Raw genomic sequence first — 19,352 nt, 5'->3', positions numbered from 1 at the left:
GAAGGTTATTAATTTCCTCTTTCCCTTTTCTTTGCTCTTGTGCTCTTTAGAAAAAATACAGTGTTGAACCTGGGTGATAAGTACATAGGATTTCATAATTTAATTGTATCTATTTTGTATATTCCTGAAATTCTACTTAGTAAAAAGTTAAAAAAAATGAAATGATTGTAATAGTGTGGCACTGCTATAGGAATAAAAAGATGATCACTGATATAGAATAGGTAGCCTGAAACAGACTCAACACACTGGATTCTGACATTTATGTTGAAGATGCAATCATAAATCAGTGGGGAACTTTTTTAACAAATACATAATCTGATGGCAGTGGGTTAGCTATTTGTGAAAAAAAAAACAAAAGCTTGACTTTTTACTTTACATAACTACCAAATTAATTTTAGGCATATGTAAGAGTTAGGGGGAAAATTAAACCATAAATATGTAAAAAATAAGTGATTACTGACTTCATTTGAGGAAGAACTTTCAAAGTTGAAAACAGAAGAAAATAATCTGAAAGGTTAAAGATTGTATTACATAAACATCTCACACTTTGCATTTTGCTATAAAAACCATCAATAATAATCCAGTAACAAACTGGCAATAATATTTGTCACAAATATCACTGGCAAAAGGCAAGTATTCTCTAGCATTGCTAAACTGGATAAATAAATAGTAAAACTCAAGCAAATAAACAGTCAAATATCTTGATAATCTACGAAATAAGAAATAGCTAATAAATATGTAAAACAAATACATCCTTCATCAATAAGCTATTTAAGAGAAATCAAAACTATTACTGTTATTTATCTACAAGAACTTTAAATTTTCTTTTTTTATTTTTAATTTTTTTAATTTTTATTTATTTATGATAGTCACAGAGAGAGAGAGAGAGAGGGAGAGAAAGAGGCAGAGACACAGGCAGAGGGAGAAGCGGCTCCATGCACCGGGAGCCCGACGTGGGATTCGATCCAGGGTCTCCAGGATCGCGCCCTGGGCCAAAGGCAGGCGCCAAACCGCTGCGCCACCCAAGGATCTTTTAAATTTTTAACTTTAAATTTTTAAAATACTGCACATTTGGTTCAGTAAATTCACTTCCAGGAGTTTATTTCAAGGATACAATAATATGAATATAGGGGTCTATGGGTGTCTCAGTCAGTTAAACATCTGCCTTTCACTCAGGTCATAATCTCAGGGTCCTGGGATCGAGCCCCACATTGGGCTTTCTGCTCAGCAGCAAGTCTGCTTCTGCCTCTGCCTCTCCTTCTGTGATCTCTCTGGATCTCAGGCTCTCTCAAATAAATAAATAAATCTTTAAAAGAATAATATGAATATGAATTATATATTATATAACCACATATTCTGTACATGAATTATATATGTGAGTATATATATAAAACTATGTGCTCCAGTGAGCAATTGCAAACACACTTGACACAAATGAAAGATAGAATATTGCAGCAGAAAAACAAAAGATACAAAGAAGAACCGAATAGAAACACACACACACACACACACACACACACACAGGCATTTGCTGCTGCCTTAGATAAAAACATCTGGAAACAACAGAACTGTCCAGCGTTATGATAATGGTTTGGTAACCAAGAGCATATCCATATAAGAAATATTTTGTAGTCATTTCATATTGACTACAAAATATTTCATTCCATCAATATGAAATGATGTTCAGAAAATATTATTTTTCTCCAGGGACTGTGGGTATGGAAGGAATGGGTATTGAGTATCCAAATGGCATGATTGGAAAGAGATAGTGATGATTAGACAACAATGTGAATATACTTAACGCCACTAAACTTTACACTTAAAAATGGTTAAAATGTTAATTTTACATTATATGAATTTCACCACAATAAAAAAAAGAAATATTTTGTGATGTAAGAAAATACAACAAGAAATGATGCTATGTTAAAAATGAGGCTCTTCCCCCGAGCGGCCTGAGGTGACCTCCAGAGATGGTTCACTACTCGCTGAACCCAGAAAACCCTACAAAATCATGCAAGTCGAGAGGTTCAAATCTTCATGTTCACTTTAAGAACACACGTGAAACTGCCCAGGCCATCAAGGGTATGCATACTCGAAAAGCCACCAAGTATCTGAAAGATGTCACTTTGCAGAAGCAGTGTGTGCCATTCTGTCGCTGCAATGGTGGAGTTGGTAGGTGTGCGCAGGCCAAACAGTGGGGCTGGACAAGGGTTGGTGGCCCAAGAAGAGTGCTGAATTTTTACTGCACATGCTTAAAAATGCGGAGAGTAATGCTGAACTTAAGGGTTTAGATGTAGATTCTCTGGTCATTGAGCACATCCAGGTGAATAAAGCCCCCAAAATGCGACGTAGAACCTACAGGGCTCATGGCCGGATTAATCCATACATGAGCTCTCCCTGCCACATTGAGATGATTCTTACTGAAAAAGAGCAGATTGTTCCTAAACCAGAAGAGGAGGTTGCACCAGAAGAAAAAGATTCCAGAAGAAACCGAAGAAACAAAAACTTACGGCCCGGGAGTAAATTCTGCATAGAATAAACGCAAATAAAAATTTTTAAAAATGAGGATGTTTTTATTTGTATTATAGGGAATCTGCCCCTACACTGTGTACTAATTCACAGCTGGTGATATGAATTAGAAATAATAAAACAATAATCTAAAGATGCCCAAGGTCCATGTATCTCATATATATCAAATCCTAATTTCCAGGGAAAACTTGTTTTTATTTTATTCAAAAATTATTTTAAGAATTAAATCTATAATTGATTTTAGTGCATGTCTCTGAGAAAGAACCATTCTTTTATTTTATTTATTTATTTTTTTAGAACCATTCTTTTAGATTATAGGTAGTATGTATGTATGTATGTATTTATTTGTTTTTATTTATTATTTATCTATTTGTTTATTTATTTGGAGAGCCAAGCCGTGCAGCAGGGCAGAAGGAGAGAGAATTTCAAGCTGACTGCACTGAGCACAGGGCCTGACATAAGGCTCAATCTCATGACCCTGAGATCATGACCTGGGCTGAAATCAAGAGTTGGACACTTAACTGACTGAGGCACCCAGGCACCCCAAGATTATAGTTAGTCTTTAAATTAGGGCCTTGAGAAGAAATAATAATTACAATATAATCTCAAATGTGTCAAAGGAAAAAGAAAATAGACTCCAAACCCAAATATACACAGAGATTTACTGAGAAGTTATCAACAGAAATCTTTGTAAGGTGAGATAAAACATGACTCATTATTTATTCTTTGTGTGTGTTATTTCAAGTTTCCTACATGGCTATAAGATGTACAGTCAATAACATAATTTACAAAAATTAGTAAGTAAATCAGTTGATGGATGCTTATGAAGACAAGAGATTTCCCGTTTTAAAACTTGAAAGTATCCCAAACCTCGACTTTTACTACACTATCTTCCTTGTCATTGCAGCCAAATGTGTTCTGTTTATTCCAGAGTCAGTCAGAAAGTGAAAAAAATATACCTACCTTTGTTGGGGCAATAAGATGACAAATGGCCAACTCTCTCTCTTTTCCTGTTCCTTCTCTGCCCTAGCCCATTGCAACCACTGAATGTACGGGCTATTTTGGGTTTAGTCTCATAATCTGTATAGGTAGGGAGGCAGCTATAGAGGTCTTTAGGACTGTTTCTGTGGGACTGGCTTCTTTATTTTGATTTAACCTCTTCCTTACCACACAGACCTTCATGAAATCAGGCTCAGAGACTAAGACATTTTGGCTAACACTTCGGTTTGTGTGAAATACAGTCTCTCCTCTTGCTTACCATAAAATACCATGCCCACCTCCATCAGACTTCCATCGTATCTAATCATTTTTCTTGGTGTAAATCACTTCTCTCTGATGAGCCAATGTATTGCAAAGCCCAACCCAGTTTTCCATTATAATGTATCTCTATAACATTTATAGTTACATTTAGAGTGGTGAACTTCAAGCATATTTCCCCCCTTTTCTATTAGATAATAGAAACCATGAGGACACAGACTGAAGGTTAACCTTTGCTTACTACCTAGCACAGTGCCTGGTTTATTATAGGGTCTCGGCAATCCTGGTTCTCTTGCACTGGTTTCTTAAGTCCCACAGTTAACACACTTTCATAGAGCTGTTATAATGTGCAAGTTGGAAAAATGCCATTCAGAAAGAAAGGTATTTGAAAAGGAAGAGGGAAGAGGACTTCATAAGTCAATGAGCATGTTAACGTGTATGAGGGCAGAACTTGAAAAGTAACAGGTTGGTCATGCTCTTTTCCAAAACACCTCCCAAATTCAGGGGCTGGAGAATTACTCGCTTAGGAAAGTTCCAAGATCCAAACCAAATGATAATTTTGTGCTGGATATTTCCCCTCCCTCCAGTTCCACGCTCTTCTTTACCAAGCTCTGTGCTCTGGGAGGCTGATTTTCATGGCCTTCATCAATGGACTCAACCTTCCCTCTGAGTTTCTATTGAATGAAGTCAATTGGGACCATTGGCACAAGATCTGAGAGTGAGGTCGTCAGGCTTATTTCCTTTCTACCTTGTTCCTCCATTCTTCCTTCATCTACAGTTTGGCCATGTATTCCTACCGAAGGTCATGCTTGCTGTAAGGTAGCCCTCAAGCTCCGTTGGACTTTTGGTGAAGTTTTGTCTCCTTGCCCCTTCAAGCATGGGCTGACACAGCCCCTCTGTAGTTAAGCACGAGGCTCTATACCACCCGTTGCTGGTTTCCCTTAACCTTACTCACACTTTTATAAACAATGATTTACTTTTATTCAATACTTCATGACTGTCCCATGGGAGGCAGCCATGCATGTCCTGCTAAGACTCCAAGCCACACTTCTCTTGATGTGGGGTAATTTTTTTTCCCCTTTATGCCTTTACTGAAGAGCTAAGCAGTGTCTGCTAGCCGGATGGCAATGATGGCTTCAAGATGAGGCTTCTTCACGAGATCTTGTGGGATGAGGAATGCTTTACAGCAGAAAAAAAGCATGTGAAGCCAGATGGGCACATTGAAGTCAATCAACATGCATAAAAGGCATGATCCCAGTGCTCACCCCAACCCTCAGTGATTTTTCTCATCTAAAGAAGTATAGCTTTTAAAAAAAGATTTTATTTATTGAGAGAAAGAGAAAGCATATGTGTGAGAGAGAGAGCCTGAGCAGGGAGAGTGGCAGAGGGAGAGGGAGAAGCAGATTCCCCAGTGAGCAGGGACCCCGATGTGGGGCTTGATCCCGGGACCGCAGGATCATGACCTGAGGCAAAGACAGATGCTTAAATGACTGAGCCACCCAGGCACCCCTGAGGTTTGGCTTCTGAATAGCAATGGTAAGAGTCATAATACCAGTAAAAACAGTAATACTGATGCCTCTAATAACAACTCACATCTATCCACCACTTACCACATGTCAGGCACTTTAGTTGGATTATGTTCTTTAATCCTCCTCTGTGAGTAGACATCACTGTCATTTTCTTGGATGAGAAAACCAACCTCATTAATAATTGTATGTTGGTTATGTATTTTGGACATGCTGGTTTAGATATATCTTTTTTTTAAATTTTTATTTATTTATGATAGTCACAGAGAGAGAGAGAGAGAGAGGCAGAGACACAGGCAGAGGGAGAAGCAGGCTCCATGCACCGGGAGCCTGATGTGGGATTCGATCCCGGGTCTCCAGGATTGCGTCCTGGGCCAAAGGCAGGCGCCAAACCGCTGCGCCACCCAGGGATCCCGGTTTAGGTATATCTTATTAAAATGAATTACAATGATTTTTTTTTTTTTTGCTTTTGAAGTCATGTCTACTACAGAATTTGAAATTGCACATTTGGCTTGCAAGATCTCTCCACTGGGCAGTGTTGGAGCTGAGTGACCCTCCAGCTATCTCATTAGCCTCGGTTGGGTCTACTGCTAAAACTGTACATCTGCAGCAATAACAAAGAAAGACCTTTGCTTTTGATAACATTTAGAGGGAGCAGCGGTGGAAGAAGGAACGAGACATGTTTCTGCGGCTTCGAGAAAACCACAGCTTTGCAGGTTTATCTTCACCAAGAGAGGGATCTGCTTTGTGGGGCTTCAGCATGTGCTTCTCTAAATATTCTGATGGTTGAATCCAGCCCAAAAGCAAACATTTCAAAGCCTTTGGCAGAAGCAGTTTAGAGAGAGGCATCCAAGCCATCAGGCCAACAGATGATGTTTACTTCTTGTGACGTAATAGTCAAGTCAAATTTTATTTCATAGCAGTTACTTTCATGTCCTGAGAATAGAAAAATCCCTTCAGATGACCAAAACACCCCTGCACAACCCAAATCCCATTAAATAAATCTGTGTCTGTGGAAAACAGTGATTCTGTTTTAAAAGACCTTTCTTCCGGTCAAGACAGGTCTTTAACCTCCTGAGGTGCTTCTTACATTAGCAGGAGAGAGAAAGAGAGAGTGAGAGCGAGAGCATTTCTTTAAACAGACTGATAAGGCTTGGTTCAAAGGTATGCCACGGAGTTCAGGAGGGTGATTTGGAGAGCTCAGCGCCCTCCTGAAATGCTTGGCATGGGACAAAGACTGTTAGAAACAATAAGCAATGCTGCCTTACACAAAGGCTTGACATTTTCCAAAGTCCTTCTGCATCCATGATTTCACTGTACCACCCTCTACCCCCACCTCACCCCCGCCTCTTCTTGGAGATGAAGAAACACAGCTCCAGCTCAGCGCTGCAGAGAAAGGAGAAGATTTGGAATCAGTGCTTGCACTTAAATCTCTGCTTTTCTAGCTGTGTGACCCTGGGCAAGTTACTGAACTTCTCTAAGCGTCCTTTGACCTATTTGCAAAATGTGGCTAGTACAGACTCAAAAGGCTATATGATTTCATTTATATGACATTTTAGAAAAGACAGAACTATAAGGACAGAGGATTCTTAGTTCCAGGGATTAGTGCTGGGTTGGGGGAGGTTGTGATGAGAAAAGTTTAGCACAAGGGGAAGGTTTGAGGTGAAAGAACTGCTTTGTATCTTCACTGTGGAGATCATACAACTAGATGCATTTATGAAAACTCTTAGAACTAACTGTATGGGCGAAAAATAAGTGAATTTTACAGAATGTAAATTTTAAGACATTTAGGCAGTTAAAAATGGGCTAATAAAATGTGTCTCTCAGGGTTGTTGTGGCATCTGAGTTTACACAGTAAATAGTAGGGTGACGAGTGAAACTATTCATTTTTCATCCTAACTTGCTCTTTCGAAGCTTATAGCTGCTGGAGAGAAAGACAAGAAATAGAACCAACCAAATTTAATTTCAACTCTTCAAACTGCTGACAAAGAAACAGGGCAGTGAGTTTACCAGTAAGAAAACTTGACAGTCTTCTTTGCCCTCTCCACTTGCCCATTTTATCTTCCACCGGTGGCCCCTTCCCTGCCCCACCAACTCTAAACTTTCTCACCAAGTTTCACACAGATCTAGTTGTTTCTTGGTTATTTGTTTCAGGCACGCTGCCAGCTGGCTTGATCTGCCTCCTGCTACAGAAAACAAATCTCTCCTCCATTTCTCATGTGTTACCAGCCTAACAAATAAACTACTGTCTACGTCTTACACTGATTCCTGCAAACAACCCAGGCCTTCCCACGTGGAGTGTTTTCCACAGGCTGGGATTTTTGAAAAGATGAAATATAACAGACTGGCAGCAGTGTGGTCCTTGGAACTGGCCGAGGGTATTTTTAGCTGCTAGGGTTTCATTAATGGCACTGGCTGCCGTTGGCCATTGCTGGTGGATTCCTCTGTCTTGCTGAGGGGAGTGTGTGGCTTTGAAATAGAATTAAGTCTGCCTGAAGGGTCCCAGCTCTGGTTCTCAGGGATTTCATAGTCACGTCTTCATTTTTAGGATGCTCTGAATTTTAGAGGCCTTTGTGGTGGGGATGCAAGGAGAGAAGTGGTTTCCCCACCCTCTCCACGACATGAGTTCCTTTCTGCCATTGCCCGGTAGATCAGCCCAAGCTTTACAGCTTCTTCTCCTCACCCCATGCCCAGATGAGGAGTTTTAAGACCCTGGCATCCTTCCTTGTGAAAGAGAGCTGAGGATTTAGACCTAGAACACTAGAAACAAGGAAAATGGGAGCTGGGTTGCAGAGGGTTCTCATTAGGTGTGCCCTCAAATGCCTTGACATATTGTGATCTTCCTATCAACAGAGGCATTCAAGAGGAGGATGGACTTGGGAGAAATTTTGCTGCATCCCAGAGGAGCTGGTGCTTTCAAAGTTCCCCTAAGCTCAAGAGTCCGTGAATCCACATGGCTGCTTGACTTGAAAAGTCAGATGCTGACCCAGGGAAGGTGTGGAATCAAACTCTCCTGGAAATTAGATGACACAGTACTGGGCTAGATACCTTCTGTCTGTTCCTCTGGCTCTACTTTCCACTCTTCTAGAGTCTTCTGTGTTCTGGGAGGCTGACAGAAATGCATTACATCCACAGGCTCTGGGTCCCCAGGCTTCCAGGTGAATCTGGCCACATGGGACCCCAGAAGGGTGATCTAAGGGAGGGAGAGAAGTGAGGCTAGGGTTATATTCCCTTGACTCTCCTGCTATGGATGAGACACAGAATGGATGCGCTCCTTGGACAAAGATGGTTGTCTGTCTTTCCGTTCTATTTCCTCCTCATGTCCTGTCAGGCCTAGTCGAGTTCTGTTCTTACCCTGAGTCATTACCCAGCATTTCTCTACATCTGCCTGCACCCTTGCAAACCGTCCTTCTGCTACACTTGCCTCAAGTGATTCCAACTGGGTAGACCATCTCTTTCCTGGCAGGGCCCCAACTGACACAAATATTAATACAGACCTACCCAGTGTGATGAAGAAGATGACACAGTTCTTGCCCTCAACTGCTTTCCACAGTGGTTATGGAGATAAGACGAAGATCTTGGGAGGGGGGGAATGGACACATTTTTGTTGTGGTGGCTGTTGACTACGTGAGCTCTTGTAACCCTAGGAGACGAGAACCCTGCCTAGATACGTCAGCCAACAAGACTAAATTCAGCTAAAAATAAAACAAACCAACTCTTACATGAATTCAATCGAACAAATGTCTTCTTTTTTGGCTTTCTGACAAGACAGATTGACCGAATGTTCCTTCTGGACTGGTTGTTTTGGCATGGTGTTCAGACACGGCCTCTGACAGCATCTGCGTAATGACAAGGTTGACTTTGGAGGACTTGTGCACAATGGGGACCGGTGGTTTCTGGCAGCCACGGAGTGACCTGGGAGGGTCAGAATGAGAACACACATGTTGGGGCTGGATCCCAGGATAAGGTAAGAATACTGCCCTGGGGGACCCCTACAGCTGCCTGGTCATGAAGCGGAACGAGGCTGAATTCCCTCATGAGGGAAGCACCTGCAGAATCATTAATAAGATCAGGAAACCAGTGCCCTTTCAGGGAGGAGCGCCTCGGGGAGGAAAAATGTGCTCACGTATTCATGAAGGGGCACGTGAAGAAGCCCAAGAGGCTACACACCATGGTTTATGGAACTGGGCAAAGGGCTTTGCATAGAGTGGGAGCATAAACACTTGTATGTGGATACTTTGGTTTTTCTGTCAAGCTCTCTGTTTCCCTTTAGGTTAACACTGATCAAGTCAGGGTTGTGCCACATTTGTTCCCTTTATCTCCAGGCCTCAACACAATATCTGACACATAGAAAGTGTTTAACAAATAATTGTTGAATGAGAGTGGAATTGATATGCCTTCCTCACCTGTGAGGCCACATTCCTCTTCCTGCTCCAACTGCATAATCCTGATGTCTGATCTCTCATCGGTGTTTTTCTAAGGAGTTGTACCTCCTGGGGTAAGTCTGAGAATCCCAGGGGTGTTTACTGGCATAAGGGGTCATTCTTAATTACTGTCCTCTGCAGAGAAAACCCTAGAAGATGTGAGTCTACACATGAAGCTCATATTATGCTCCTATTTTTGTCACCACGGTTGCATAGTGCGGCTCTTGAAAGCAGGAGGTCTAGAAACGTGGAATCATCTTAGACCAACACAGAAAATTGTTTGGTTGTCAATATTTTTTGGCACAGCAGCAGTCTCACTGGGTCTTAGAAATGGGGGAAATGAAGACTTTCTCTCCTCTGGTAACATTTACCATGTCCTGTTCTATCCAATCTAGAGGAGTGCCAGACTCTTCTCTCCTAGTTACTTTCAATCCCTTAACCTTGCAACTAAACTGTTTTCTTCATTGTGCTTGTGGCTACCTGAAATCATATTTATTTATTATTGAGGGCACAAGGGCAGGGACAAGAGTATCCCACCACGTAGAATGTGCTAAGCACATATTAGGTATGTAATAAGCTTTGTTGAATAAATGAATGAATGAGTGATTTTACAGTATTAAATGGTATTCTATTGGGATATGAGCTCCTCCAAATATATGCAATTCTTCAGTACACAGCTCTTTTGATATATAAACATTCATCCATTCAGATAAGGAGGGATTTCTAATTTTTCTGTTTCTAATGGAGATTTCTAATTTCTAATTTCATCCATATATCATGTTTGGAACTAATCTTCCCTCATGAAAAACATGATCTTGGCTTTGAGGTGAACCAACAGGAAAGTCTATCTTATCCCTTATGATGAATTCCCTTCTACATAGCCCAGCCTTTTCTGCTCTACCCTAGTTCATCAGAAATACTATAAGGTTGGGGTCCCTGGTGGCTCAGTTGGTTATGCATCTGGCTCTTGATTTTGGCTCAGGTCATGAAGTCAGGGTCATGAGGTTGAGCCCTACATTGGGCGTGGAGCCTGCTTAAGGTTCTCTCTCCCTCTTTCTCTGCCTCTCCCCTTCCCACCATCCAACCTCCACTCATGCACTCTTTAAGAAAGAAATACCATAAGATTGAGCCTCAGAAAGTGGAGGGTTATCACCACTTTCTTCTCAAGATTCCCTTTGGTTCCTAAGTCAGAGATGACCACTTGTCTTTCAAAATCATTTGGTTATTTTTCTGGGCCTAGAGGTGGACTATGTTTCCCATTCTTACATGCAGGTAAGTGTAGCCACATGACTGAATCCTGCCCAATGTAATGTGGACAGAAGTGAGGTCCATAGAAAGCTCCTCTCTCTCTTCCTCTGTCTGTCTACTAGATTCAGAAGTTGTCTCTAAAAGAGAGAAAGAGCCTGGGTCTCTAATGTGGTCCCCCTAAAAATGAATTTCTATGTGAGAGAGAAATAAAAGATTGCATTGAACCACTAAGATGTTCAGGTTCATGTTACGGTAGGTAGTTAGTTATGCTAACTAAGAGAGTTCCTACACAAATGTGTCCATCAGCCTGAAGCATTCTGTGAACTTTATAGGCCAGGAGACATGGGGAAATGCTAGCCTTTCTCAAACCACAACAAAGAGGCTTTATTGCCCTATGTCTGCTGACACCAAAGGACCACTCTGAGTTCTCCCCAAGAAAAGAAAGTGTGACTGGATGTTTCCATCACTACAAAGCTTCTGGCAATGACTATTTGGAAAAAAAATGTTTTTAAGTTTCATCAAACTGCGACCTCACTGCAAATGAATAGATGTACAAACTCTTAGTGATGGAAACACTTGCTATGGGAGAAAACTGTATGACACAGTGAATAGCATTTCTGGATGAAAAGAGATCAACCTGGTTCCAGCCCTTACGGTTCTGCCCTAACCAGCTGTGAGAAGCCTGGACCTCTCTCTAGGCTTCATGAGGGTATTGAAAGGACCAAGAAAGACAAACTACTTAAAATAGATCCAGGTTCTGTAAATACTAATGAGATAAGCAATTTGATTCAACAGACCTTGTTGAAAATTTGATGGAGGGAGTTGAGATAAATGAGATAAGACAGGGCAGCCCGGGTGGCTCAGCGGTTTGGCGCCGCCTTTGGACGGGGGTGTGATCCTGGAGACCTGGGATCAGGTCCCATGTCGGGCTCCCTGCATGGAGCCTGCTTCTCCCTCTGCCTGTGTCTCTGCCTCTCTCTCTCTCTGTGTCTCTCATGAATAAATAAATAAAATCTTAAAAAAAAAAAAAAGAGATAAGACATAGTCTGCTCTCTGGGAGACACATTCTCCCCATGCTTCTTTTTAGGGGAGAAGATAACTTTTCCAGATGGTTCCCAGCAGATATTTCTTTGTTTTCCATTAGGCAGAACTGGGTTACATGCTCATCTATGAACCAATCAATGGATAAGGGGATAAGCATTATTGAATTAAACTGGAGGAAACAAATACTTGAATAACAAATTATACCCCTGACAGGACCAAATGATAGTGAACTATCAGTAGTGTGATCAGGGTATATAAAAGAAGTGATTAACTCTGACCTCGAGAACGAGAAAAATTTCTATAGTGTTTGTAATGTTCTTAGGGAAAAAAAAGCGAAATTCATGAACAAAGTTATATGTGATTACAAAGTTATATATGATTTGTCCTCCCCCCTTTTACCTATTTGACCTTATCTCTTGCCAATCCATAAAAAAAATTTTATACTTCAGCCATAGCCACCAATTTTGAATTTTTAAATTGCCATAATCTCCCCTCCAAGTCTCTCACCCTCCTTTATCACCTCTCCTCCTATTACATAATGTGTACATATCATTCCTGTTTTAGCTTGTGAGTCACTTCCTCCAGGAAGCCTTCTTAGATTCCCAGTCCACATTAGATACCCTTTGTGCCATTTAGCATGCTACTGCCTATATGTAACAGATACGAAAATACAGTGGTATCATCACCTAACAAGAAATCTGGAGATATACAGATATAGGATTGGTTCTATGAAATAATAATATCAACACTTAGATTCATGTTCTACAATGCTCTTGGCTTTTACTTCATGGTCACAAGATGGCTATTGTAGCCCTGAATCATGCCTTCCCAGGAAAGAAACGAGCAGAAAGGGAAGAAAACACTTCTCTGTGATGATCTTAATCTTCAAGGAAAATCCTGTTTTAGAAGACCTTTGAAGGCTTTCCCTCATGTCTCACCGGCCAGAAGGAGCTCATATGTACAAGCCCTAGCTGCAGTGGAGGCTGGAGAGTGAGCGTCTGGCATTTCTAGGCTGGGACCCTCTGCAAGCATGGAAGAAATGTGAAGGTCTTGACTGTTGAGTAAGCCAATGACAGATCCTCCCTCTAGACTTCCACAGCCCCCAGTCCTCTCTCAGGTCTCTCATTACATGGTATGTAATTGCTTACTTGATCACATCCACTTGCCTACAATCTTTGTTAGGGAAGGACAATTGCACTGAATAAGTGGAAAGTAAACAAACATTATTACTACCAACACTTCCAATAACAAAACCACAAATTGAAATGACTTCAGTCTGTGAGTAGCTGTGTTTATAACTCTTTAATGACTGGTGGCTCTTGGTGAAATCCTAATAGGTAAGATCTCAACTTCAAGGTCTATTAAGACAAAACAAAACAAAGAACAATTCCCAAATCTCAAATGGGTGGTAAGATGAGGCAGGGATAGTGAAGCATAGAGTTTGAGAGCTCATAGGCAGAGAGACCAGAGCTGGCCTGGAGGAAACCAAATAGGAATGGGTATCATTTGGGATTCTTTTGGCCCCGGGAAACAGAAAATTCAAGTTAGTTTACATAATAAAGAACACTTACTTTCTCAATAACAGAAAGTCTCCTGGCAAGGCAGCTGCAGGTTTTATTATGCTTTGTTATCCGTAGTTTAGCATCCCCCAGGGTTCAAGATGGATACCACAGTTCCAAGCTGTATACCCACAAGACCCACACAAGGACACATTTTCCCGTTTGCCTCTTTTTAAGGGAGAGGGTATCTTTTCCTGAAGCTTCCCCACAGATTTTTCTTTATTTTTCATGAGGCGGCCCTGGGTTACATGCTCATCCATAAACTCACTGCAACAATGAATGGGATGATCATCACTGAATTAAACCAAGTAAGATTTATCTTTGCTACATGGAGAACTCCAACAAAATTAGTGGCTCTTCTTCAAGGAAAAAGAAAGCAGGAGTTGGAATGGCTGTTAGACAAGCAACCAATGACATTTGTTATAAATGGCTCCCTTGGACCCAAGGAAATTCCAACTTTGGAATGAGTAAGTCATACAAAGCCAAGTCTCAAACCACACCTGGCACTGCAAAAAGAAACCTCTTCAAATGAAAGAACAGCCTAGGTCACGATGTTTGTCAACTGGTTTCTTCCACTGTACAGAGATACAGAGATTCATATCAGTACTTTAGCAAGAATAAAGAGTAATTTCTTACATTCATACCTTCTGTGTTACTTCTTGCAGAGGGGCCAGTTTAGTTATCTCTAAACACCAAGAGTCATAAACCCTGAACTATCCTAGAAAAGTAAGATGCTGGCATTCACTCTGTACTCCTATGGTTTAAGTCTGGCTGGGCCCTCGCCTCCTACTTTTTTTTTTTTCCTTGCCTCCTACTTAATTGGTGTCTGAACATTTCGATCTCATCCCTTACAGAAAGACTTCCTCGTTCCAGATGTGGAACGTGTTTTGATTGGTCCCAACCTGTGAGGCAACACCTTCTTTAAAAGTTGTTAAACCAAGAGGAGGTGTTTGCCCGCCAGGTCAGAGCAAAACAGTTTCAGAGTGGGTTTTGGTTCAACTGGTCTGAAGGGACGATTAATGGAAGCTAGGAACTCCTTCTAAGCCAGAATTTTTCCTGTAGACACTGAATTATTCTTCTGTCTGGTCATCTGGGTCCTTTCTATGGGTTGTTTTGAGGTTCTGAGTCAGAAGTCGGCAGACCAGAGTTGGTCGGCCAAATCTGGCCTGCCACCTGTTTTTGTAAATAAAGTTTTATTGGGATACAGCCACATTCAATTGGTTGCGCCTTGTCTGCAGCTGCTTTTGAGTAACCATGGCAGACTTGAGTAGTTGCCACAGAGACCCTATGGCCCACAAAGCTTGAAATATTTACTTTCTGTCCCTTTACAGAAAAGTTTACTGAGCTTCGTCTGAGAGGGGAAGAACAAATGAGAAGCAAGGAAGCCATAAGCAAGACAGATGCCCAAGCTCATATAAATAAATACTAAATAAAAGTTGCAAAGAAATTAGAATGGATTCAGATGGTTTGGAACAGGCCACAGTGGGTCAAACCAGTCCTTACTGGGACTTTATTCAGCCCTGATATATATGGGCACTTCACAGGGAGCTGAAGCGGTGGCATGTCTCCCTGGGAAGAAGCACTTCACTCCAGAAGTGTTTGTGTTCCCAAATGTGAAACCTGGAGGTGGTTTTCTAAACTGTCCAGTTTAACTGCTCCAGTCGGGAGTGTTTTGCAATCTGACACACACATCCATCAGAGTTGTTCCACGGAGCCCCTGGACTGGCCGTAAAACACTCAGCCGCAGACCTCCTTCGTTTTCAAACAGGAGCCGAAGAAAGACCACAAGAGAAACCTGTTTATACGATTCAGATTTTCTTAGTAACATAAGGCAGACGTCAGACAAGTCTTCACCACTAACTGTAAGAATGGATTTCTCGTGAGACCCAAGGCAGACAGAGTTATCTGTTTGGGGTTCTGGTTTCTTACCTTTCTAAACCAAAAATAAGAAAAGGTAAAATAAAATTATTAAAGATGATAATTATTACTCTTACTTTAGACATCATGTGAGGCACTTTATGTATACTATCTCAGTTGATTTCACAATGATACGTAGAAGAGGATATTATTACTATATTATCTCCTTTTTATCAATGAGGATGCTAAGGTCCAGCACAGGGCTTTCCAAACCTGGAAGGCTTGTTAAAACACAGATGCCTGGTCCCGGCCCTAGAGCTTTCCGTTCAGCCAGGCCAGGGTGAGGCCTGAGAGTCTGTGTTTCTACCGAGGTCCTGGTGGTGCTGACTCTGCTGGTCCTGGCCACATGGTAAGTACAATGGCTGGGCATTTAAGTGAACAACCTAGACGCCTGATCACTGTGGCAGGGTCAGTTCTCAAACCCAGGTTTGCGAGTGTGGCTATATCAATTCTGTTAATCATTTTTGATAATCTGCTTCCCATGAACTGGAAAAAGAATGAGCAAACGGCATTCGAACACACACTCTAGAAATCCTGTAAAAAACTCAATGGGTATAATTTCCCAAATGACGCAAGTCTTTCTCATTTGGGGACTTGGCATTTTTAGCCACCTTGGGAAGGGATGTTTGGATACTATACAGCCACAATGCCCTATAAATGATCCAATTGGCACATTACTTTGGCCTTGCATAGTAGGTCCCACAAAATTACCAATTTTAAGAAGACTTATCCAAATAACCACACCCTCATGCCTTTTTATGTACTTTTAGGACTTGAGAAAGAGATGATTGCCACACATGATCTTGCTTCAATAGTTTCAGCTCTATACATCATACTTTCTCTTCCCATCTGAAGGGAAATTGTTTAAAGGGATTATGTTTTGCTGTTCTAATATCCTAATGTTGTATCGTACCTGAGTATACAATATTCAAAGTTCTACAGTATATAGAGCATCTGGATAGTTTGACATAGTGTTAAGAATGTGGGTTTTGCTCTCCAACTTTGTGTCCATGTACAACATTAGCGTCTACTATGTGGCTTTGCTCAAGTTCCTAAACTGTTTCCTTATTAATAAAATGGAAATCAAAACACCCCCATAAGGTTGCTTTGAGTATTCAGTGTAAGGTACTTAGCCTTGCATATGAGGAGGTCTGAAAACAATAATTATAAATTATTATATATAAAACTATAATCATAATCATATTTAGAGATAATATCATATAATTACGTATTAATATTAATCAATACTTTAACATTATTACTTATATTACTATATAATTACTAATTAATTATGTAATATAACCATTAATTATGAACTATAATATTAACATATCAATTATATAATTATATATGATATATGTTATACAGTTATATGTAATTATGTAGTTATAGATTATTACTTAAGCTCTAGAGAATCTATTAACTAAATGCATATTTTAATCTGGTGTTTTAGCAGGGGCCCTGGCAGTGTTAGTCAATATATGTCAGCTTCAGGCAAAAATTCAGTAAACAAGTTTCCATGCTCATTAGTCCTGGGAAAGGGGAACTTTGCTCAGATTATTTTCCTTCTGGAGTAGTCTCTTCACTCTTTGCCTATCCAGGCTTCAGGTCTTTCCTCTGCTCTAAGACCTTCCCAGACCATGGCCACACTACCTTTTAGATTCATTATGCAAATTAGTTTATACTTTTCTATATTTTTTCTTGCATATAAACTTCTCCAAAATGTACTCTCCTGTTAGGATTTTTATCTTATTTAATTTATGTGCTCATTTATTGGCTTATCCACTAAAAGGAACTGTCTGGGGAAGAGACTGTCTTCATCTCTGCTGAGACGCCAACATCTACCACACTGCCACATAGACCTCAGTCTGTTGAAAGAAGGGATTAACTTTTTTGAACTCGATGTTCCAGTAGATGAAGTGATCCAAACAAACCCAGAGAGGGGAAGCTGTGAGCCCATGTCATCTGCAGGCCCAGTGGGGGAAGGGCACATGCTCCTTGAACAGCCCTCACCACTGGGCACCGGAGATGTATCATGTGATCTGCAAGACCCATTCCTCAAACCTGTGGGTCCCACACACTTCCCCTTCTGTACCATTGGTCCCCCGCATGGAATGGCCTCTGTCCCCCAAGCTCCCTGCGACGTCTTCACTCTGCCTGCCCCTCTTGCCTGCAACAGCCATGGGGTTCCCATTACCCCAGAATATACTCTCCTCGGGGGCAGTTATTCATGTCTTACTTTGTACTGGCCACATCACTTGATAAATACTTGAAGATGAGGGTGGGGAAATAGAATGAATGTAAATGTATTCTTTGAGAAGGAAGGAGGGAAAAAAAAAAAAAAGAGAAGGAAGGAGGGTCTAAATGGTGAAGCAAAACAGGGAAGTCCTTGCAGAATAATCACCAGTCCTATGTTAAAAATAATGCTGCTTTCAACCCAGGGCAAGGAAGATGCTTACTTAGGCGGTATAGCTCTGAGCAGGTTAGAGAGAAAAATAAGGAGGCTGTTCTATGCCTACAGCAACAGCACACAATTTGACACATGCTGGAGATGGGTGGCATAAACATTTCTTAAGGCAGATCTTATAAAGGGGCTATAGTCCTAAACTCTCCTCCTGTTTGACAAAGTTACCGTGTTTCGACTTTGGGCTAGATTAAAATGTCACGTGAGTTTAGCAGCTGAACTTTGGATATCCTAAAGATGGGCATTAGGACATATTCTAGGAAGCACAGTGAGTTTTCAAACTATCCTAAGGTTTTATATCTTAATCCTAACACATGACTCTATATCCAGAGAATTTTCAACTAACTTGATTGAAATACTGGTATGTAACTAGGAGACTGGAATAGCTGGGGCCAATGATTATGTGAACACGTGAGAAAATCAATAATACCTCCTGGGTTGATGTGATGGTGTTGTCCTGACTCACTTGAATCAGTTTGCTGACCTATCTTGACTTCTTTACCAATAGTCACAGGAGAGAAAAGTCCCATTTCATGTGACAACCATTAAGTAGGGTAGTTCTTCTCAAACTGTAATGTGCTCACAAATGACCTAGGGATATTGTTCAAATGTAGATTCTGACTCAGTAAGTTGAGGCAACCTGCAAGTCTGCATTTCTAACATCCCAGGTCATGCCGATTCTTCTGGTTCAAGAAGCACACTTTCAGGAGCAAGTAGGTAGAAGACAGTGGACCAACCAGCCTGAGTGCCACCAGAAGCATATGCGTTATTCTAAAGGGCATAGGCATAGCCTTCTAGAAATGAAGACCTTACGACAAGCATCCTATCCACTGTGTCTTATCAGAGATGTGAGATTTGTTAGCCCAAAGTACACACTTTCCTCTTAAAATCTGCAAAGCAATGACTCTGAGAAGTTGCTAGTTAAGAGGATGGAAAATGAGTGGGATTACAGGAAGTCATGAGCTCTAGAATCAGACAACTGAGGTCTGACTCCCAGCTCTGCCACTCACTCACCAGCTGTGACTTCGGGCAAGTTGCCTTCTCTTCCTACGCCTCAGTTTCCAGAGCTGGAAAGTTGGGATAATAATACTCACAGGACTGTTTGTAAGGACTAAAGAAAGAACACATGAACTTCATTCATGTGGGGCACAGATTGATCAATAAATAATAGCTTCTATTTTTTCCTGAGTTAATCAACTAGGGTGTTGGAGCACTTGCCTAGTGAACACTACCCAGGTGCTCCCAGGAAAGAGAAGGTGAGGAAGAGAGAAGGAGGAGGTGGAGGAGGACAAGGAGCTACAATCAGTTCTCAAGTAAATTCTAAAATCTACCTGGTGAGGCAAACACATGCACATGTGGAATGATTTAATATTTCCATAGTAAC

At 41.1% G+C, this 19,352-nt stretch overlaps 1 protein-coding gene across 3 annotated transcripts; it reads right to left on the bottom strand.

Moving 5' to 3' along the window:
• Positions 1-5,695: 5,695 nt before the first annotated feature.
• LOC144291219 (uncharacterized) lies at positions 5,696-19,280 on the bottom strand. Of its 3 annotated transcripts, XM_077860874.1 has the most exons (6): positions 18,983-19,280; positions 9,719-9,871; positions 9,035-9,227; positions 8,814-8,955; positions 8,361-8,505; positions 5,697-6,698 (listed from the first exon to the last, which is right to left on the bottom strand). In XM_077860874.1, the coding sequence occupies exons 2-6, from the start codon at positions 9,753-9,755 to the stop codon at positions 6,577-6,579; spliced, it is 639 nt and encodes a 212-aa protein (XP_077717000.1). In that variant the 5' UTR covers positions 9,756-9,871; positions 18,983-19,280; the 3' UTR covers positions 5,697-6,576. The 3 variants fall into 3 exon arrangements, with proteins under 3 accessions (XP_077716999.1, XP_077717000.1, XP_077717001.1); XM_077860873.1 differs by lacking the exon at positions 9,719-9,871 and having other exon boundaries at positions 5,696-6,698; positions 9,035-9,151; XM_077860875.1 differs by lacking the exon at positions 9,719-9,871 and having other exon boundaries at positions 5,698-6,698.
• Positions 19,281-19,352: the final 72 nt, after the last annotated feature.

This window comes from Canis aureus, chromosome 19 (genome assembly GCF_053574225.1).
Source record: "Canis aureus isolate CA01 chromosome 19, VMU_Caureus_v.1.0, whole genome shotgun sequence".
Taxonomy (NCBI): Eukaryota; Metazoa; Chordata; class Mammalia; order Carnivora; family Canidae; genus Canis; species Canis aureus.
Note: the sequence above shows the minus strand (reverse complement) of the source record. Positions and strands in the feature narration are given on the sequence as shown.